Source organism: Lepus europaeus, chromosome 12 (genome assembly GCF_033115175.1).
Source record: "Lepus europaeus isolate LE1 chromosome 12, mLepTim1.pri, whole genome shotgun sequence".
Lineage (NCBI taxonomy): Eukaryota > Metazoa > Chordata > Mammalia > Lagomorpha > Leporidae > Lepus > Lepus europaeus.
The window spans coordinates 5532725-5554142 of record NC_084838.1 but is presented as its reverse complement, the minus strand read 5'-3'; the positions used below and the strand labels follow the sequence as shown (position 1 = coordinate 5554142).

General features: G+C 66.0%; 2 protein-coding genes across 4 annotated transcripts in view; one reads left to right on the top strand and one right to left on the bottom strand.

The window, feature by feature from the left end:
- NUP188 (nucleoporin 188) overlaps positions 1-3557 on the top strand; it is a 54116-nt gene extending 50559 nt beyond the window's left edge. For 2 of the 3 annotated variants that reach the window (XM_062207407.1, XM_062207406.1), the window contains exons 37-44: positions 291-449; positions 699-836; positions 1951-2025; positions 2110-2343; positions 2431-2562; positions 2676-2749; positions 2844-2973; positions 3053-3557. In XM_062207407.1, coding sequence (XP_062063391.1) covers positions 291-449; positions 699-836; positions 1951-2025; positions 2110-2343; positions 2431-2562; positions 2676-2749; positions 2844-2973; positions 3053-3229 — 1119 coding nt within the window. In that variant the 3' untranslated portion in view covers positions 3230-3557. Of the gene's footprint in view, positions 1-290; positions 450-698; positions 837-1442; positions 2026-2109; positions 2344-2430; positions 2563-2675; positions 2750-2843; positions 2974-3052 lie in introns of those variants that run through there. The other variant, XM_062207408.1, reaches the window with a different exon arrangement.
- Positions 3558-4194: 637 nt separating this feature from the next.
- On the bottom strand, positions 4195-19448 carry SH3GLB2 (SH3 domain containing GRB2 like, endophilin B2). The gene is made up of 11 exons (XM_062207409.1): positions 19321-19448; positions 16510-16651; positions 16161-16289; positions 9025-9158; positions 8840-8932; positions 7384-7446; positions 6273-6296; positions 5991-6080; positions 5673-5773; positions 5096-5336; positions 4195-4922 (listed from the first exon to the last, which is right to left on the bottom strand). Exons 1-11 carry the CDS (start codon positions 19381-19383, stop codon positions 4815-4817), a joined length of 1188 nt encoding a protein of 395 aa, XP_062063393.1. The 5' UTR covers positions 19384-19448; the 3' UTR covers positions 4195-4814.
- Between the last annotated feature and the right edge of the window lie 1970 nt (positions 19449-21418).

Below are 21418 nucleotides of genomic sequence, written 5' to 3'. Positions count from 1 at the left end.
CTTTATTCAGCACGCAGCTCCGAATCCCAAGAGCGGCATCACTCGAACCCCTCACGTGCGTCAGAGTGAAGTGTTTGATCTTGCAGCCCAGTCTCCCTGTAGAGGAAATGTGGGCGGGCCAGAGCAGGGCAGACACGCCCAGGTCCACACAGCTGGCTAGTCAGGCCTGCGTCTGGAACCCAGGGTCCTGCGTCCACTGGCCCTGCTGCGTGCCAGCGTAGCTGTGTGTGATCCAGGTGTTCTCCCAGCAGCTGGGCACCATGGCCTGAGCTTGCTGCTGTTTGTCCCAGGCACCCAGCGCCTCTCGGAAGTCGCTGGACGCCCCCTCCTGGCCGGGGGTCTATCGCCTGTCCATGTCCTTGATGGAGCGACTGCTTAAGACTCTGCGCTACAACTTCCTGACGGAGGCTCTGGACTTTGTAGGTGTCCACCAGGAGCGGACCTTGCAGGTGAGGGGCTGCCAGCCTCCCGGGCTCAGGGCTCAGGACAAAACGCAGTCATCCAGGGGTGTGGTGGGTGTGGCCTCACTGCAGGCTGGCATGCAGGGTGTGGTGCCTCCATTGCTGAGCTGCCCTGACACTGCTGCTGACTGTCAGGGTTGCCCAGCAAGGGGCTGGGTGCAGGTCAGCTCAGACAGAAAGCTCGTGCTGCCAGGCCCCTGAGCCATCACCTCCTTCCCTGGCGTCCTCTGCTCTCAGTGCCTCAATGCAGTGAGGACGGTGCAGAGCCTGGCCTGCCTGGAGGAGGCGGACCACACCGTGGGCTTCATCCTGCAGCTGTCCAGCTTCATGAAGGAGTGGCACTTCCACCTGCCGCAGCTTATGCGTGACGTCCAGGTGGGCTCTCGGATGCGGCTTGTTCAAGGGGCTGGGAGGTGTTCGGGGCAGGGAGACGGTGGGTGCTCCCAGGGCCCCTCAGTGAACCGCAGGCCATTCCTGAACCACGGGTCTTTGGCTTGGGGCACACAGGATTTGGTTTCTTGCTCTCCTCTGGCTGGACTCTGCCCTCCACAGTGAAGGGCAGCTGGGTCACTTCTGGACAGGGGCTGTGTTGGCCAGGCCTGGACTCAGATCTCTGAGGAGCAGGTCTGGGGCGGGACCCCGAGCAGGACAAGGACGGCCTTCCGGCACCGGCCGGCTGCGTGAGGTTGGCCAGGTCACTCTGCTGCTCTCCGAGCCTTTGTTCCTCGGGAAAATGGGGGTGGTGGTCTCCAGCTTCTCTCTCAGTCCAGGGAGCCAGTCCTGCCCTGAACCCTGGTGACCGGGCTCTGCAGTGGGGCTGTCGGCTAGCGCACAGAGGGGGACGGCGGTGGCCTGGGCACGGAGGGGTTGAGGGATGTGTCCTTCAGTCTCCTTGGTTCACTGAGGCTGCAGCCAGAGAAGCCTACATACAGGTGGGCGCACACACACACACGCACACCCCTGCCCCTGCGTGTGTCCCAGGTGAACCTCGGCTACCTGTGTCACACACACACACACACACACACACACCTGTCCACGCATGTCCCAGGTGAACCTCGGCTACCTGTGTCACACACACACACACACACCTGTCCACGCATGTCCTAGGTGAACCTCGGCTACCTGTGTCTCACACACACACCCCTGCCCCTGCGTGTGTCCCAGGTAAACCTCGGCTACCTGTGTCACACACACACACACACACACACCCCTGCCCCCGCGTGTCCCAGGTAAACCTCGGCTACCTGTGTCACACACACACACACACACACACCCCTGCCCCCGCGTGTCCTAGGTGAACCTCGGCTACCTGTGTCACACATACACACCCCTGCCCCCGCGTGTCCCAGGTGAACCTCGGCTACCTGTGTCACACACACACACACACACACACACACCCCTGCCCCTGCGTGTGTCCCAGGTAAACCTCGGCTACCTGTGTCTCACACACACACACACACACACACACACCTGTCCCCGCGTGTCCTAGGTGAACCTCGGCTACCTGTGTCAGGCCTGCACTTCCCTCCTGCACAGCCGTAAGATGCTGCAGCACTACCTCCAGGTAACAGCACCCCCACCCCTGTCCCCGTCCCCTCCCGGGTGCCTCCCCTGGCTTGCTGGGCTCTGACCACTTCTTTCTCCCCAGAACAAAAATGGGGATGGCATTCCCCCAGCTGTTGCTCCCCGAGTGCAGCGGCCACCCACTGCCTCCACTGCTGCCCCCTCGTGCCCCTCGTCCAAGCAGCCCGCTGCCGACACCGAGGCCGCGGAGCAGCGGGCGCTGCACTCGGTCCAGTACGGCCTCCTCAAGATCCTCAGCAGGACGCTGGCGGCCCTGCGTCACTTCACCCCCGACGTCTGCCAGATCCTGCTGGACCAGGTGCCGGCCCGCACGCCGACGGCGCCGCTGCGCTCCGCGGGGTCCCGGCGCTCGGCCAGGTGCTAGAGCGCATGTTCTTTCTCACAGTCGCTGGATCTTGCGGAATACAACTTCCTGTTCGCCCTGAGCTTCACCACTCCCACCTTCGACTCCGAAGTGGCCCCCTCCTTCGGGACCCTTCTGGCCACGGTGAACGTGGCCCTCAACATGCTGGGAGAGGTAAGCTGGGAGCTGCCGCCGCCTCCCGTGGCCTTGGGCCTGCTCGGGAGGCCTGGGTGAGGGGACGCCAGCGGCCGTCGCTGTGCTGCGATTCACTGCTTCCCTTCCCCCAGCTGGACAAGAAAAAGGAGCCCCTCCCCCAGGCCGTGGGGCTCAGCACACAGGCAGAGGGCACCAGAACGTTAAAGTAAGGCCTCCTCCGGGGACTCGGGCCGGGCCGGGGCGCCCTGGGCGCTCGCCTGCTCCCACCGGCGCTGCCCTCTAACGGCACCGTTCCCCAGGTCCCTCCTGATGTTCACCATGGAGAACTGCTTCTACCTGCTCATCTCCCAGGCGATGCGGTACCTCCGGGACCCGGCCGTGCACCCGCGGGACAAGCAGCGCATGAAGCAGGAGCTCAGCTCCGAGCTGGTATGGGTGGGCCGGCCGGGGAGGAGCCCCCTGGGTGCTGCCGAGGGGCCGGTCTCATCCACCCGCCTTCTTCTCACAGAGCACGCTGCTGTCCAGCCTCTCGCGCTACTTCCGCCGCGGGGCTCCCAGCTCCCCTGCTGCTGGCGTCCTGCCCTCACCGCAGGGCAGGTCCACCTCTGGCTCCAAGGCCAGTCCCGAGAGCCAGGAGCCGCTCATCCAGCTGGTGCAAGCTTTTGTCCGGCACGTGCAGAGATAGGGCAGCCGAGCGCTGCCCCGGCTCCTCCACCCGCTCCCCAGAGTTGCCAGGACTCCAGCCACCGCCTGCTGACGTTATTTTTGTAATAAAGAGGTCAACAGCAGGGGCGGGGAGCCATGCGGCCACTGTGCACGGGCCTCGTTCAGAGCGCCGGAGCTGTAGTCCTTGGAGCATTCCTCAGCTGCCGGCCACCGAGGCCAGCCCAGGGTCCCTGCCGTCCAGGGCGGGCCGTGTGCACGGGTTCGAAGGTGTTTTCCAGGATCTGTTGTTGCAGTTTTTTGGTAATACTGTGGTCTATTTATACAAATATTAAAATACTGTTTATAGACAGCTGTGTGACATGTGCCTTCAAAGCCTTGGCGCCAGGCTGGCTTGCAGAGGGGGGACGTTGCCTGCTCGGCCTGCCCGGGTTCTGCCTCGGCTTCCCCTCGTTGCCCAGCGGCTGTGCTGTCAGTGGGTACAGCCACTCTCGAAGCTCTGCACCTTCCTGTTTAGCGTGATGCCTCTGCCTGCCTTGCCTTCCCCATCTCAGAGAATGCTGGACCCCCTGCCCCGCCAGGGCCATTTAAAACCTGCTGGCACGTGAGGTTTCAATAGTCAGGCTGACCTGGGCTTGAGTCCCTGCTTAGCCACTTGCCAGGTGTGGCACCTCGAGGCGGCGGCTATTCCTCACCTGCGTAACGTGGACGGAGCAGTGTGGGGGCGTGAGGGGTGGCCTCAGTCCTCCCCACCAGGCAGACTCTGCAGGGCCCCCCCGTCTACACTGGAGAAACTTCCCAGGAGTGGAAGGTTTATGGTGGAGCCTGGCACGCAGGGCAGGACGGCTGTGAGAGGCACAGCACACAGCTTCCTGGCTCACTGCCGTACGTCCCCACCAACCAGGAGTGGGCCAGACCTGCGGCCTCTGCCATTCCCCTCCTCAGGGCTTGCCCTGCTACGCTGTGCCTCCCGACAGGAGCCCAGGCACTCGCACACGAAGGAGGGTTTATTGTTTGCCACTGGCTGGAGAGCAGACAGGCAGAAGTAGAAATGTCTGTTAAAAAGAGTGGGGAGTGGAGAGCGAAGGCGGCAGCCGCCAGCTTGGCGTGAGCTGGGAGGTGGGGGGAGGGGTAGCACCGGGCAGGCACTGCGCCGGGGCCCTACCCCGTCTCTTCCAGGGCGTCCCCTCCAGAAGGCGCAGTACCCAGGCCCCAGGGGCTGCCAGGGCACCGCTGGCCTCACGGCTGTCCCCCTCCTCTGCTTCTGGCAGATAAGGGCAGTGCTCTCTTGTGCCCCTCAACCCGCCGGCTCCTAGGCGCCCGCGGCTGCCCCAGTCTGGCTGAAGTGCTGGGGCCCCTCCCCCCTAGCAGGAGCTGGGAGGGCCGGACTGTTGGGGGGCGGGGTGCAGGCAGGGGCCGGGCTCCAGAACCTAGGTCAGAAGCGGGGCTGGCAGAGGCAGGGACCATTCAGCCTCTTGGGCTCCCTCACAGCAGGATGACCAGGGGCGTGGCAGGATGGGTTAGTCCCACCCGAGCAGCTGCGTGGCCGACCCACGAGACAGGTGAGAGCAGTGTCCGTCCGTGCTCTCCTGCCCAGGCCAGGGGGCTTAGCTGAGCAGCTCCAAGTAGGTGACGGGGACCTTGCCCTTCTTGTTGCCTCTCTCGCCAATGAGCCAGTCGGGGTCCATGCCAGGCAGGCTGTAGACGGTGATGAGCTGGGGGAGGGCAGAGGGCAGCTCACGCCCTGGCCCCGGTGCCCGGCGTTCACTTACGCGGACAGGGACAGCTCCCCTCCACCCCTCGCTGCATCGGGGCTGGCAGACGGAGGCTGCAGGCCCAGTGCTGTTCCCGATCCAGCCCCTTCCATAGCTCCTGGCCCCGGGCCTACCTCGTCAGCCAGCAGGGCCAGCTCACTGCTGTCCGCCGCTTCATAGTCGTACAGCACCCGGGCCTTGCGGGTCCCGCTGGCGGGGGGCGCCACCTCCTCCAGGCAGAGTGCTGCCTCCCCCGGAGGGGCCAGGCCGGCCACTGAGGGCACCACGGGCATGGTGGCCGCAGCAGTGGTGGGCGAGGTGCTGCTCAGGGGTGGGGAGGCAGGCTCCGTGGTGCCCACAAAAGTGCCTGGGAATCTGGGGGGAAGGGGGCATTTCAGGAGCCAGGCCCCACGGGAGTCCCACGTGCCCATTAAGACGGCGCAGGAGCAGGGGCCCCGCCTCCGGCCCCAGGAGGTCCCCTCCCAGCTACCCCAGCTACTCACATGGCACCCTGGGAGCTGGCAGCACAGAGGAGGAAGCAAAGTGGGAAAAGGGTGAGATGGCCCCAGCCCCTGGCCCTGGCCTCCCAGCCCAGGCGCTCTAGAAACTGCTCCCCAGGGCGCCTGGGGCAGTGCCCACCACACAGGGGGCCCAGGCTGGTCTGTATCGTGGGAGCTGGGGGGCCCCGGGGGGCTCGGCCTGCGTCCACACCTGCCCAGCTGCTTCTGCAGGTCTAGCATGTGACGGTAGCACTGCGCGTAGTAGGTTGTCTGCGACTTGACGAACTCGTGGAGGCAGCGAAGGTGGTTCACCTGTGGGGAAGATGCGGTGCCGGCCGACCTCACACCCCGGGGCCAGGGAGCCTGCAGGGACAAAACCTCCACCCACCCCAGCCAGACCCTAGCCCGGTGTTCCGCGTGTCCCGCGCCAGCACCCACTCTGCTGGGGGGAGGACCGCCCTGCCCCTCTCCTGAGACTCTGGTCATCGCCCACCCGGGAGGGAGGTCTAGGGTGTGAGGGTGGGCTCACGTGAGTGCTGCTGATCCCCTCCAACAGCAGCCGGGTCACTTCCGCCTGCCGGTCAAACTCCGTCTGGGCCACTCGGAGCTCCTGCTCAGCCTGGGCGGGGCGGGACAGTCAGCGCCAGCACTGGCTGCCCTGCTCCCACCAGGTCCACACCTGCAGACCCCCACGGGTCGCCCTGGGGGCAGGCCCTCCCCTCGCCCCTCCAGGGAAGGCTGCCCCGACCCCAGCCAGAACACCCAATTCCACAGCAGCCCCTCCCCCCAGCACCCCCGTGGCTTCACTCACCTTGTCCACCTCATCGTTCCAAAGCTGCAGAGACCACAAGAGCGGGGTGAGCGGGGAGGGGAGCGGAGGGTGGCCAGGACTCAGGGCCCAGGCCAGCCCCAGCGCCCCGGGACCCGACCTCTGCCCCCCACCCGGCCTGGCCAGGAGCTGAGCTTGGCACGAGGCCTGGCATGGCAGCAGGGGTCTGGCAGCCAGTGCGTCGACATGCCACATGCGGGGAGGGGCCGGCCAGCGGGGGGCCTGCTGCGCCTCTCCTATGGCACCAGCCCTCCGTCCCCCCGGGACTCCTGGCGAGGGCTGGGGGCTGGGCGGCCTGGGCCAGTCACTGAACCTGTCTGTCCTCCGGCAGGGAAAGGCAGCCTCGGGCCTGGGTCACACTGGGGGCCAGTGGCAAAAGAAAGCCACAGGGCGGCCTCCACCCTCCAGGCTGCTTCTTCCGCTCGGCCCGGGGAGGGGGGCGGGCAGTGTCCTCCAGAGTCTACAGGAGAAAGAACCCCCTCCCCAGCCACCACTTAGGAGACCTGACCCCGGACAGCAGCCTGAAACACGGCAGGACCAGGCCCCATGCCCCAGCGCCAGATGGGCCCACACGGGGAGCAGCCTGCACACGGGACTCGCCAGACGTGCTGGGGAGAAGGGGCAGCGTGGTAGGGACGGGCAGGGGGCCCACGCAGCTCCCCAGCGAGCGCTCGACCACAGCCCGGAGACGGCCAGCGCCTCCCCGAGCCAGCCCTGCCCACCTCCTGCCCCCACCCCTCAGGCCTTGCCTGAGCCTCCACCCAGGCTCCCGACACCCTCAGCTGTGCTACACAGGTGGCTGGCCACCCCGGCGGCCATCGCCGTCCCCTGCCTAGGGGTCTGTGAGGTGGGGAAGACCGGCCCACCCGGGGCCTGCCATCAGAGGCGGTGGGGCGGTGGGGGAGGGGGCGCAGGCAGACCCTCAGGTCCCCTGGGGAGGGAGCAGTGCCATCCTAGGCTCACCACACTGTGCGGTGCAGCTGGGAGAACCAGGCCGGGGCAGCCATGGGCATGCCCCGGCCTCACCTGCCGCTCCTGGTCCCCAGGCGGTCAGGCAGTGGTGCGGGGCGGGCGCAGGGGCGGGGGCGCTTACCGAGGAGGCGCTGGCCGAGAGAATGTAATTACGAGGTCTAGTCTCCTGAAAGTCCGGCACCGTCTGGCGGGGAAGAGGTCACGGGGGCCGGGGTCACCCTGGGCCGGAGCTGGGGTCGAGGCCAGGAGGCCGCCCCCAAGTCTCCCCGGGGGAGCCAGGGATGAGGAGAGAGACCAACACCACACGGCCCCCCGGTGCCCGCTCCGGCCACCTGGAGATGAGGTGGCCAGGCAAGGACCCCGCGGGCGGGCGTGCCGGGCGCCCAGGACAGACGCGCTGCTGGGCCCGGTCAGACCAACAGCACCGCCTGCCCGCCCCAGGCCCCTGCTCACACAATGAGTGACGGGCGGATGCATGGATGGACAGAGTGACAGGCTGTCAACATTTGCAAAAAGCTGACTCCCAGGCTCTGAGGCCTGCACCCCCAGGCCGGGCTCCCCCACAGGGGGCTCTGGCGGGGAGGCCAGCTGCTTGCAAAGGGCCCCAAGGTGGGGACAGCGGCCCCGGGGCGACCAGAAGCAGCACAGCACGTGGGGCAGGTATACTCACATCTCCCTCACACTGAGCCAAGTTACCCAAAGCAGAACGGAAAGGAACAGAAACAAAGAGTTAGTGAGTCCACAGCGCAGGCAGGAGCGGTGCCCGGGGCCGGGGGGCACCTGACGCGCGCACTCGGGCCGAGGCGGGGCTGTCCACAGATGACCTCTGGGGTCGGCGGCCTGGCCTCCTCGCCAGGCGGGGAAGAGGGGGCTGGTGCGGGTCACCCCAGCCACGGCCCCCAGGCCTGGACCGGATACACCGCGGCTCCTGCCAGGGGCAGCGCAGACCCTCGGTGGCCTGGGGCTCCGTGGCCGCACTGTGGGAGGGGACGGCGGGGAAAGGCTAGGGCTGGTGCCTGGGCTGTCGGGGCAGCCATGGGGCTGGGCTGGGCTGGGCTGGGGACTTCCCTCTGCGGGGTGGGAGGTGACGCCGAGGTCCCTGTACAGCCTGGCGGGCCAGGGCAGCGCTCACCTCGGGGCCCTCCCACGGCCGGCCCAGCCCTGGTCAGGGGTCCGGTGCTGTGTCCCTGGGCCCGGCGAGGCAGGGCAGAACTGAGGGAGCGCAGGGCGGCCCTGCCCGAGGCTTCCCGCACCATCACGGGCCCAGCGTTGAAGCAGCAGGTGGGGGGGTTAGTTGAGGGGGAGCCATGCCCGGGCGGAGCTGGGGGAGCATCCAGGGAGCAGGGGCGAGGGCATGCGAGACCCCAGCTGCTGCCGCGGGCAGAGGGGACCTGTGCCCGGCTCGGGTGTGCTGGGGGCGGGCTGAACGCCTCCCTGGGTCCTGGAGCTCTGGGGCCACCAGGGTTCCCCGGGGGTGGGCACACGGCGAGGCCAGAATGGCTGGCCCAGTGCCACTCCCAGGCCAGGGCGGGGCAGGGGCCTTGGCCCTTCACGCCGGAGGGGGCGGGGACACGCACCGTGGCTTTGGCCTCGGCGGCCTTGGCTTTCTTCAGCCGAGCCTTGCAGGCGTCCAGGTCCAGCCGGCGGTTGTGCAGGAGCCGCCTCTCCTTCTGCGCGGTGGGGAACGGGCGCCGGTGAGGCCCTGGGCAGCCCCGGGGCTTCCCGGGACTTCCGGGGAGCAGGGCGGCCCCAGGCCCCTCACCGAAATCGTCTTCCAGTCGCCTTCCAGGAAGTTGCGCAGGGGCGTGAGGAAGCTGAGCGAGGCCGCGTGGATGAAGTCCCTCTCGGCGGCCCCCAGGCGCTTCTCGGCTTCCGACACCTTGACCAGCGTCTTCCCTGAGAGACGGGGTTGGAGGTGAGGCCGAGGCCGGGCCGCCCTGGCCGCCAGGCAGGCTCGAGCCACCAGCTCGCCAGCACAGGGGAGCGAACCTCCCAGGATGTCGGAGGAGGAGCCTGGCAAAGCCTCCCCCAGAAGCGACATTAAAACAGCACGAAAGTGGGGCGGGGGGTCCAGGGCCATCGTCCAGCCCGGCTCCCCGCTGACGCGCAGCCCGGGAGGTAGCGGGGGTGGCCTGCTCCCTGGCATCCACATCAGATACCTGCAGGGTTTCTGGCTCCTGATTTGGCCTGGCCCGACCCCAGCTGTAGTGAGGGAACCAGCAGACAGAACCTCCCTCTCCCTCTCTCTGCCTTAAAAAAAAAAAAAAAAAAAAAGGAAAAAATTGCCAGAAACATCCATTTCTGGGCCAGCGCTGTGGCATAGGTTAATCCTCCGCCTGCAGTGCGGCATCCCGTATGGGCGCGGGTTCGAGTCCTGGCTGCTCCTCTTCCGATCCAGCTCTCTGCTGTGGCCTGGGAAGGCAGTGGAAGATGGCCCAGGTGCTTGGGCCCCCGCACCCACACGGGAGACCTGGATGACACTCCTGGCTCCTGGCTTCAGATCGGCACAGCTCCGGCCGTTGTGGCCATTTGGGGAGGGACCCAGTGGATTCCGTCTCCCCCTCTGTAACTATACCTCTAAGTAAACAAATCTTTAAAACAACCACAACAAAAAACATCCACTTCTGAACTGTGAAAATGGTCCAAAGACAAAAAGCAAACGGAAAGCATTTATTCAAGAAAACCGTGACCAGCAGCGAGGGGAGAGGGGAGTGGTGCTGGCCTTGGGGCTGCAGTCCCGCCTCCCGGGGGCCAGCCTGCCCCGAGGCACTGCAAAGCCCTCACCAGCCCTGGAGCCGGCTGGCACAAACACTGCCGGAGGCTGCAGGAAACAGTGGGCCTGGAGGCTGAGCACCCTGGGGAGAGGTGGGGAGGCACCAGCTAGGAGCACCCTCGGGAGAGACGGGGGGGCAGCTAGGAGCACCATCGGGAGAGACGGGGGGAGCCCAGCTAGGAGCACCCTGGGGAGAGACGGGGGGCAGCTAGGAGCACCCTCGGGAGAGATGGGGGGAGCCCAGCTAGGAGCACCCTCGGGAGAGACAGGGGGAGCCCAGCTAGGAGCACCCTCGGGAGACGGGGGGACGGGCCAGCTAGGAGCACCCTCGGGAGAGACAGGGGGAGCCCAGCTAGGAGCACCCTCGGGAGAGACGGGGGGGCAGTTAGGAGCACCCTCGGGAGAGACGGGGGGAGCCCAGCTAGGAGCACCCTCGGGAGAGACAGGGGGGCAGCTAGGAGCACCCTCGGGAGAGACGGGGGGAGCCCAGCTAGGAGCACCCTCGGGAGAGACAGGGGGGAGCCCAGCTAGGAGCACCCTCGGGAGAGACAGGGGGGAGCAGCTAGGAGCACCCTCGGGAGAGACGGGGGGAGCCCAGCTAGGAGCACCCTCGGGAGAGGTGGGGGGAGCCCAGCTAGGAGCACCCTCGGGAGAGACGAGGGGAGCCCAGCTAGGAGCACCCTCGGGAGAGACGGGGGGCAGCTAGGAGCACCCTCGGGAGAGACGGGGGGAGCCCAGCTAGGAGCACCCTCGGGAGAGACAGGGGGGAGCCCAGCTAGGAGCACCCTCGGGAGAGGTGGGGGGAGCCCAGCTAGGAGCACCCTCGGGAGAGGTGGGGGGAGCCCAGCTAGGAGCACCCTCGGGAGAGACGGGGGGGCAGCTAGGAGCACCCTCGGGAGAGACAGGGGGGCAGCTAGGAGCACCCTCGGTAGAGACAGGGGGGAGCCCAGCTAGGAGCACCCTCGGGAGAGACAGGGGGAGCCCAGCTAGGAGCACCCTCGGGAGAGACGGGGGGGCAGCTAGGAGCACCCTCGGGAGAGACGGGGAGCCCCAGCTAGGAGCACCCTCGGGAGAGACAGGGGGAGCCCAGCTAGGAGCACCCTCGGGAGAGACGGGGAGACGGGCCAGCTAGGAGCACCCTCGGGAGAGACGGGGGGACGGGCCAGCTAGGAGCACCCTCGGGAGAGACGGGGGGAGCCCAGCTAGGAGCACCCTCGGGAGAGGTGGGGGGAGCCCAGCTAGGAGCACCCTCGGGAGAGACTGGGAGCCCCAGCTAGGAGCACCCTCGGGGAGACGGGGGGGGCAGCTAGGAGCACCCTCGGAGAGACGGGGGGACGGGCCAGCTAGGAGCACCCTCGGGAGAGACGGGGGGACGGGCCAGCTAGGAGCACTCTCGGGAGAGACGGGGAGACGGGCCAGCTAGGAGCACCCTCGGGAGAGACAGGGAGCCCCAGCTAGGAGCACCCTCGGGAGAGACGGGGGGAGCCCAGCTAGGAGCACCCTCGGGAGAGACAGAGGGAGCCCAGCTAGGAGCACCCTCGGGAGAGACGGGGGGACGGGCCAGCTAGGAGCACCCTCGGGAGAGACGGTGGGAGCCCCAGCTAGGAGCACCCTCGGGAGAGACGGGGGGGCAGCTAGGAGCACCCTCGGGAGAGACGGGGGGACGGGCCAGCTAGGAGCACCCTCGGGAGAGACGGTGGGAGCCCAGCTAGGAGCACCCTCGGGAGAGGTGGAGGGGCACCACCTAGGAGCACCCTCGGGAGAGACGGGGGGACGGGCCAGCTAGGAGCACCCTCGGGAGAGGTGGGGGGGGCACCAGCTAGGAGCACCCTCGGGAGAGGTGGGGGGCACCACCTAGGAGCACCCTCGGGAGAGGTGGGTGGTAGCCCCAGCTAGGAGCAGCTCGGGAGAGGTGGGGGAGTCCCAGCTGGGAGCACCCTCGGGAGAGACGGGAGCCCCAGCTAGGAGCACCCTCGGGAGAGATGGGGAGCCCCAGCTAGGAGCACCCTCGGGAGAGGTGGGGGAGTCCCAGCTAGGAGCACCCTCGGGAGAGACGGGGAGCCCCAGCTAGGAGCACCCTCAGGAGAGACGGGGAGCCCCAGCTAGGAGCACCCTCGGGAGAGACGGGGGGTAGCCCCAGCTAGGAGCACCCTCGGGAGAGACGGGGGGTAGCCCCAGCTAGGAGCACCCTCGGGAGAGACGGGGGGTAGCCCCAGCTAGGAGCACCCTCGGGAGAGATGGAGAGCCCCAGCTAGGAGCACCCTCGGGAGAGATGGGGGAGTCCCAGCCATGTAGCCAGCCTCGGCTGCAGGGAGTGAAGGCCAGCAGGTGGTGGCGGCGCCGGCTGTGAGCCTGTCCCCCACTCACACAGTTGCTGGCACAGCCCCCAGGGCTCAGGAGACTCAGGCCCCATCTCTGACCGCTCACGGCAGACAACCCTGAGGGAGCAAGCTTCAGAATCTGAGGAGTCATTTTTAAACTTTTAAAGGTTCCTGGCCGGCGCCGTGGCTCACTTGGCTAATCCTCTGCCTGTGGCACCAGCATCCCATATGGGCGCAGGGTTCTAGTCCCGGCTGCTCCTCTTCCAGGCCAGCTCTCTGCTGTGGCCCGGGAGTGCAGTGGAGGATGGCCCAGGTCCTTGGGCCCTGCACCCCATGGGAGACCAGGAGAAGCACCTGGCTCCTGGCTTCGGATCGGCGCAGCACCAGCCATAGAGGCCATTTGGGGGGTGAACCAATGGAAGGAAGGCCTTTCTCCTCTGTCTCTCTCTCTCTCACTGTCTAACTCTGCCTGTCAAATAAAAAAAAGGTTCCTTATTATTTGAAAGGCAGAGTTACAGTGGGGAGAGAGAGAGGGAGAGGGGAGAGGGGAGAGGGGAGAGGGGAGAGAAGGGAGAGAGAGGAGAGAGGAGAGAGGGGAGAGGAGAGAGAGGAGAGAGAGGAGAGAGGGGAGAGAGAGGGGAGAGAGGAAGAGAGGAGAGAGGAGAGAGGGGAGAGGGGGGAGAGGGGAGAGAAGGGAGAGAGGGGAGAGAGGGGAGAGGGGAGAGAAGGGAGAGAGGGGAGAGAGGAGAGAGAGGAGAGAGAGGAAGAGAGGAGAGAGGGGAGAAGGGAGAGAGGGGAGAGAGAGGGGAGAGAGGAGAGAGGGGAGAGAGGAGAGAGGGGAGAGAAGGGAGAGAGGAGAGAGAGAGGAGAGAGAGGACAGAGAGGAGAGAGGAGAGAAGGGAGAGAGGGGAGAGAGAGGGGAGAGGGGAGAGAGGGGAGAGAAGGGAGAGAAGGGAGAGAGGGGAGAGAGAGGGGAGAGAGGAGAGAGGGGAGAGAGGGGAGAAGGGAGAGAGGGGAGAGAGAGGGGAGAGGGGAGAGGGGAGAGAGAGGAGAGAGGGGAGAGGAGAGAGGAGAGAAAGCTTCCACTGCTTGGTTTACTCCCACGTGGCCATGATGGCCGGGGACAGTCCAAGCTGAAGCTACTAGAAAGGACAATAACTGAAATGAAACACGAGCCAGCCGGGCCAGCGCCGGCCATGACACAGCAGGTCAAGCTGCTGCCCGTGACGCCAGCATCCCACACACACACAAAAAAATTACACTAAAAAAAAAAAACCTAAAATACAAAAGAAGGCAACAGAGGCGGAACAAAGGAACAAAATGAACTGGAACAGTAAAGTGGCCCGTGTAAACCCAACCCCAACAACCAACACTGAATGTGAACGGACTGAGCACTCCAGTCAGCGGCAAAGACGGTCGTGTGTGTGTGTGTTCAAGATTTATTTATTATTTGAAAAGTGGAGTTGCAGAGAGAGAGAGGGGGGTCTTCCATCCAAGGGTTCACTACCCAATGGCCACAACGGCTGGAGCTGGGCTGATTGAAGCCAGGAGCCAGGAGCTTCTTCCTGGTCTCTCACATGGGTGCAGGGGTCCAAGCACTTGGGCCATCCTCCATTGCTTTCCCAGGCCACAGCAGAGAGCTGGATGGGAAGTGGAGCAGCCGGGACTCAAACCAGCACCTATATGGGATGCGGGAACTGCAGGCGGCGGCTTTACCCGCTATGCCACAGTGCCGGCCCCTCCTTGGTGATTTCTTAAAAGGTTAAATGCAACTTTACCATGTGGCTTGGCCATCCCATTCCTGGGCACACGCCCAGAAGTGAAAATGTGCGGGCACTCGGCCGAGTGGGCAAGCCGCCACTTGAGACACCTGCGAGCCACGTGGGAACGCACGGGTTCGAGTCCCGGTGCTGTTCCTGATTCTGGTTTCTGGCTAACAGGCACCTGGGAGGAGGCGATGATGGCCTGAGTCGTTAGTGCCTGCCCCCCACGTGGAAGCCGGCACGGAGCTGCCGGTTCCTGGCATTCGCCTGGCTCAGCCCTGGCTGCTGAGGGCACCCAGGGAGTAAAGCGACACATGAGAAGCTCGGCTCTGTCCGCCTTCCAAATAGACTAATTCTTACACAGGAGACACCGGGATGCCGTCAGCCCCTGACCGGGTTCTGGCCCCAGCTCTGCCAGTGTGCACGCGGGAGGAGCAGGCGCCGGCTGCCCCACGTGGGAGGCCCAGGCTGAGCTGCCAAGCGCTGCCTGTGTGGGCATTCGGGCTGTTGCAGATGGAAGAGGTCTGTGTCTGTCTTTCAAATACATTTTTAAAAAATATTCATTATTTATTTGAAAGGCAGAATTACAGAGAGTGAGAGATTGATCTTCCATCCGCTGGTTCACACCCCGAATGGCTGCACCAGCCAGGGCTGGGCCAGGCTGACGCCAGGAGCTGGAACTCCCCCTGGGTCTCTCCTGTGGCGGCAGGGGCCCAAGCGCCTGGGTCATCTCTCACTGCTTTCTCAGGCCATTAGCAACCAACTGGATCAGAAGTGGAGCAGGGCCGGCGCCGTGGCTTAACAGGCTAATCCTCCGCCTTGCGGCACCGGCGCACCGGATTCTGTCCCGGTTGCTCCTCTTCCAGGCCAGCTCTCTGCTATGGCCCGGGAAGGCAGTGGAGGATGGCCCAAGTGCCTGGGCCCTGCACCCGCATGGGAGACCAGGAGAAGCACCCGGCTCCTGGCTTCGGATTGGCACGATGCGCCGGCCACAGTGGCCATTGGAGGGTGAACCAACGGCAAAAAGGAAGACCTTTCTCCCTGTCTCTCCCTCACTATCCACTCTGCCTGTCAAAAAAAAAAAAAAAAAAAAAAGAAGTGGAGCAGCCGGGAGTCAATGCCCACATGGGATGTGGGTGCTGAGGGCAGCAGCTTAACCCCTTACACAACACCAGTCCCAGGAAACCCTTCTGTTCCCGGGCAGTTTAGAAAGACACTCACCCTGTGTATCACGCTGATATACATACATACATACATAAATCATTATATACATAACATATACAACACATATGTTACATATATATAATGTTTCAATTATATGAAATACTAGAAGGAAAACTGAGATGGGTGTTTGGTATAGCGACTGAGATGTCGCCTAGGGGCTGGCGCTGTGGCACAGCGGGTTAAGCTGCCGTCTTCAGCACCGGCGTCCCACACGAGCACGGGTTCGAGTCCCGGCTGCTCCTCTTCCGATCCAGCTCCCTGCTAATGGACCTGGGGAGGCAGCAGAGGATGGCCCAGGTGCTTGGGCCCCTGCACCCACGCGAGAGACCCAGAGGGACCTCCTGGCTCGGGAGTGAAGCAGGGGATGGAAGATCTATTTCTGTTTCAAATAATAAATAAATAAAGGAGTAACTTGAAGTGTGGAGGTTTATACAACCCTGCAACTCACTGATGGTCACTGAAGTCCACACCTACAACCGGTGCACGGGACGCCATGGAAGTCGCACTCAAGAAAATTTCAGAAAACCCACAGTAGCTCTTTAGGGGCTCTGATCAGCAGGTGGAACACCAGCTACGAAGTCAAGCTGCATAACGGTATGACCTCACTACACACTGCACGCAAAGCCCAGCGGGGTCCGGAAGGATCCTTGTGCACGGACTGAGACGGTCACATTTAGAACGAACGCGGGTGCTGCCCACAAGACTGCAAAACCAGCAGAGGGAGGGAGGGCAGGTGGGCTTCAGCCCAGCCGAGGGGAGGGAAGCAGAGGGCAGGAGCGGGCCCCCCACCTCAGGACCCACTGGGCGGCACACTCACCGTACGGCGTGCTGGGCCCCAGCTCGCTGGCCGCCTCCGCCATGTACTGAGCCAGCAGCTCCCCGTTGGTGACCCGCGAGGGGACCTTCCTGTCCAGCTTCTCGTACAGGAACTCCTCCACCCGGGCGCCTGCGGGGAGACAGCAGCCGGAGCCACAGGGTTCTCCGCTCCAAGCCCGGGGCCGTGGCAGCAGCCACAGAGCAGCTCGGCGCGGGGGCTGGGACACGGGGGCGGCTGCGTGAGGCCGCGCACTGGGCACCAGGCCCTGCCTGCAGACACACAGCTCCGGCCGAGCCCGGCTCCCAACCTCCCCGGCCTCGGAGCCCCCTGCCCGCCGGCGCCCACTCACTGGGGTTGGGCTGCAGCAGCACCTCTGTCTGCCGCAGGATCTTCTCCGTCCAGTTCTTGGTGCTGTCTGCCCGGGCCAGCAGGTTTTCAAAGTGGGCGTCCAGCTCGGTCTTCTCGGCCTGACCGAATTTCTCCTCCGTGAACTGTCGGGGCAGGGCCGAGGTGGGAGGGCTCAGGAGGAGGGGCGGGTGGCGGGGAAGGGAGGGGAGGATGCCCCTGGCCCCCTGCCAGCCTGCCCCCCCAAGCCAGGGGCCAGGGTCAAGGCACTCGCCCTGCACACGATGTACGGGGGCTCCCAACGCTCAGTGGCCGCACCGGGCTGGGAAGCCACGGCCTGCTCGGCTCAGTGTGCCCCCGTGTGAGCCCGGCTGGCTGACCCGGGGCCTGGGGTCATGACAGCTGTCGCCTGTCACCCCCTAAGAATGCACAACACCCCACTATCTGGTCCCACCTCGAATGGTGGGGGGTCCTGGGAGCCTGACTGACTACAGGACTCGGAAGTGAGTCTCAGGGGACAGACAGGTGCAAGGCAGGTGCAGGGCTCCCGGGGGGGGGGCCGCAGGGGAGCGAGTGGGACGCACGCGGCTTCCAGAACCAGGGGCCGCGTCCCAGTCTGTGCGGCCTTGGGCAAACGGCTCTCCTTGGAGCTGAAGCCGGGGCCAGAAAGCGCATCTCTGCCCCAGGCCAGGCGGCTGAGGCCTGGAGGCTGGGCCCGGTGCAGCCGCTGTGGCCGAGAGCCGATGGGCGGACGCCCAGGGCGTGGCTCTGGCTACCTGGTATGCTGGCCAGGGAGAGCAGCCCGAGGCCGCTCCCACCCCCTCAGCGGGTCGGTCCCGTTTCGCAGACGCTGTGTGAGGGGCAGAGCTGGCGCTGGTGTGGTCCGGGGGTCTGGAGACCCCTCCCGGAAGGCCTTGGCAGTGACGACGCGCGCAGAGGCTGTAGGGAGCCCAGCAGCCATCAATTATAGAGCAGGACTGGGCGCGGCGCAGCCAGGTTACGGCCCGCAGCTCCCTGCCCCCAGCGCCCCCCGGGGACTGGCTGCCCGGCTGCAGCCTCCTGCCAGGCTCACCTCACCAGGCTCTGCGGGTGCTGTGGGAGCCTCATTCTCCAGATACAGAAACCAAGTCGCTCTGGGCCTCGGGTTCCCCAGAGGGAGCAGAGGTGGGCGGGTGTCCCCATTCCCAGCGCCCAGAGGCCGCCCCCACCCTCGCCGTGGGTTCTCGGGGCTCCCACCCCACACCTGGGCTTTCCCGGGCCTCCATCCCACGTCCCCAGGCGGTGCCCCCGCCGAGAGCCGGCTTGTCTTACTAGCACCCTGCCACTAGTACTCACAGCACCAGCGCCCTCACTCCCGCCCCTCCCACCACCACTGATCCAGATCGGCCGCCTGGAACGCCCTCCCGGGACCCCCCCCCCCACTTTCCCAGGCAGCTCAGGGCCCCCCTCCAGGAAGCCATCCCAGAATCTCAGGGCCCTGAGCTGCCCACGGGGGTGGGTGAGGCTCCTAAAGTCATGCTTGGTACTTGCAGGGCAAGGAGCCACCCTGCTCTCCCACCCCGGGGGCAGCCTGGCCCCAGACAGGTGCCCTCCGTGGCCCCTCCACTCCATTCCTGGTGAGAGGCGGCTGGCTCCCTGCAAGACGGCAACAGCAGGGGGTGGGCGTGCAGAGTCTGTTTATAAACCTCCCAGCTCCCTCCTCCACCCCGAGGCTGGGGCCGGCGCCGGCTCCCACTCCAGCCCCGGTGACCCGTGGGTCAGGTGGAGCGGAGGCCCCGAGCCCAGGCCTCCCCACACCAGGCCGAGCTGCAGCCGGAAACTGGCAGATCAGGTTCTTCCCGGAGGCGGGAGATAGTCCGGTTGCCATACCAACGCGGGCGGGTCCCCAGGTGGTGCTCTGGGGTGGGGTGGCCCACCAGGCTTGGGACACCAATCCTCAAAGGACCACGGCGCTTTCTAGTACACACGGGCTCCTGAGCGGCCAGGCTGGGGCCGGAGGACCACGCTGGGCAGAGCCCCCATCGAGGGCAGGGGCGACACCACAGGCTGAGGTCGGGAGAAGGTGGCTTGCCCAAGGTCACAGGTGCAGTAGGAACCTCCCCAGTCGCCCACAGCCGGCTTTTCCTGAGCTCCTCACCCCCACCTTGGAAGGGCAGACAACCCGTCCCACTTCTCAGACTGAGAAACTGAGGCCCAGCAGGCCTGAGCCCCTTCCCCCAAGGTCACAGGGGGGCGCCATCAGCCCACAGCCGCCTCCAGCTCTTAACCGGGGCTGAAGGCTGCCTCAGTTTCCCCCCTCGCCCTCCAGTGCACAGGCCATAGTCCTATCTCGGCATCAGCGGCCTGGCCAGCTTCCAAGGAGGGGCACCTGTCCAGGCCCTCGCCCTTGCCCTAGCCCCAGGCCTGGGGAAGGAAACAGGCCGCCCGGGGAGCCATGGAGCAACTCCTGGCTTCCGGCCCGACCACCCCGGCACGCGAAGGGGCCTGGGGAGTCGCCGCACCCCGCCCATCGCCCATCGCACAGGTGCAGACCGAGGCTCGGGAAGGGGCTGTGCAGAGCGCGCGCTGGGCCCCTGGCCCCGAACGCCCCCACCCCACCCCAGGCCGGCATCACTGCTGGACAGGGCAGGGGCCAGGCCTGCGGCCAGGCAGCTGGGCCGGCCAGCCGGCAGGCTCGGGCACCTCCCTCCGGGCGGCGCAGGGGCTCCGCGGGGACCGGGGCAGCGGGCAGAGGAGGGGCGTCCCCGCGACCCCCCCGGCTCCCCGCCGCCCCACATCCGGGCCCCCGGGCGCACGACTCGGCGCCAGGCCTCACCTGCACCGCCCGGGTGAAAAAGATGCCCGCGTCCGACGCCAGCTTCTTCATGTTGAAGTCCATGGCGCGGCCCGAGCGCAGCCGGCAACCCCGGCCTCGCGCCGCCGCCCGCACCCCGCCCACCTGCTGCCGGCGCCGTCCCCCGCGCGCACCGCCCGCAGCCGCCCCGGGGCCCGAGCGCGGGGCGGGGCGCGGCGGCCGGGGCGGAGCCGGCCGGGGGCTCGAGCGCGGGGCGGGGCGCGGCGGCCGGGGCGGAGCCGGCCGGGGGCGGAGCCGGCCGGGGGCGGAGCCGGCTGCGGGCCCGAGCGCGGGGCGGGGCGGAGCCAGCCGGGGGCGGAGCCGGCCGGGGGCGGAGCCGGCCGCGGGCTCGAGCGCGGGGCGGGGCGCGGCGGCCGGGGCGGAGCCAGCTGGGGGCGGAGCCGCCTCGGGGCCCGAGCGCGGGGCGGGACGCGGCGGCCGGGGCGGAGCCAGCCGGGGGCGGAGCCGGCCGCGGGCCCGAGCGCGGGGCGGGGCGCGGCGGCCGGGGCGGAGCCGGCCAGGGGCGGAGGCCGCGCGGGAGCCCGCTGCTGCCCCCTGGCGGCCGCCGCCGGCCCGGCCTCTCTCCCGCCTGCTGGTGAGATTATTAACCAAAACCCAGACACCCGTGCTGCCCGATCGCGGCAGGTGCACTCCGTAATTACATGCTATTTGCCGTTTCGCTAATGCTGGCAAGTTGGCGGGGTGCATGGATTTCAAAGTACACCTGCCGTTTGTTTTTGGTCAGCAGCGGTGCTAGTGCAGTGGGCCGAGCCACCCCTGGGGCGCTCCCCTCCCCTGGATCCGGGCGTGCCTCCACCTCTGCTTCTGACCTGCTTAGGGCGCCTGGGAGGCAACAGACGATGGCTCGGGCGCTGGGTCCCTGCCCCCCACATGGGAGACCCCAGTGGAGTTCTGGGCTCCTGGCTTGGCCTGGCCCAGCCCTGGCTGTTGCAGGCACTTGGGGGAGAGAACCAGTGGATGGAAGATTATTTTTCTCTTGATCACTCTGCCTTTTAAATGAATAAAAAATAAACATTTTCAAAAAACCTACAGAAAGACCTCTCTGTAACTCTGCCTTTCTTCTTTCTTTTTAAAGATTTATTTATTTAAAGTCAGAGTTACAGAGAAAGAGAGGGAGAGAGAGAGAGAGAGAGAGGTCTTCCATCTGCTGGTTCACTCCCCAGATGGCCACAACAGCCGGAGCTGTGCTGATCCAAAGCCAGGAGCCAGGAGCTTCCTCTGGGTCTCCCACGTGGGTGCAGGGGCCCAAGCACTTGGGCCATCCTCCACTGCTTTCCCAGGCGCATCAGCAGGGAGCTGGATCAGAAGTGGAGCAGCTGGGACTTGAACCGTCGCCCATATGGGATCCCAGCACTGCAGGCAGCAGCTTTACCGGCTACGCCACAGCGCCGGCTTCGTCAAATAAAATAAATGTTTTTTTTTTAAATCTGCCTTTTAGCAATTTTGAAATACACATTACAGTATTAGCTACGGTCACTGCAGCCGTGGGGGTCTCTTGCTGCCCCCCCTCCCTGGTGCCTCTTCCTCTACCTGTCCACCTGCCCTGCCTCCTCCGGAAGCTGCCCCCCCCCCCGATTTCTCCAGATCTTTTCCTGGGACTTCTTTCCCTGTGACCCTGGGTGACAACTGGGTGAGGCAGAGGCCAGCTGGGGACCTGCCCTCCACTGCTGGGGCTGGGAGAAACTCCAGCTCCCCAAAGTTGGGGGCTGGGGGCGGACATGCAGAGGGGTCCCTGGGCTGGGGTCTGGAGCCCAGTGAGGGAGGGAGGGAGGAGGAGGAGACGCTATTGCTGGGGGGAGGGCGGGGTCAGAGGGTGGTGGGGCTCTGCAGATTCAGCCCCAGGACAAGGGGAGTTGAGCACAGACAGCCTGGAGGGGAGAATTACCCCGCCCCCGCCCAGCCTGAGATCTCCTATTATAGGGTGGGAGTGGGCTCTGCCCGGGGCGGGGTGCGTGTGTGTGTGTGTGTGTGTGCTGGTGATGAGGCTCAGCTGCACATGGGGAGGGGCGAGCCACGCCCTCAGCCAAGGTGGTGGGACTTGGCCATGGAGCACGGCTAG

Coding starts and splice junctions, on each gene's coding strand:
- SH3GLB2 (XM_062207409.1), bottom strand. CDS start 19,383: ATGGACTTCAACATGAAGAAGCTGGCGTCGGACGCGGGCATCTTTTTC. Junction 8,933..9,024: donor GCGACTGGAAGACGATTTCG/GTGAGGGGCCTG, acceptor CCCACCGCGCAG/AAGGAGAGGCGGCTCCTGCA. Junction 6,297..7,383: donor TCTCGGCCAGCGCCTCCTCG/GTAAGCGCCCCC, acceptor TGGTCTCTGCAG/CTTTGGAACGATGAGGTGGA.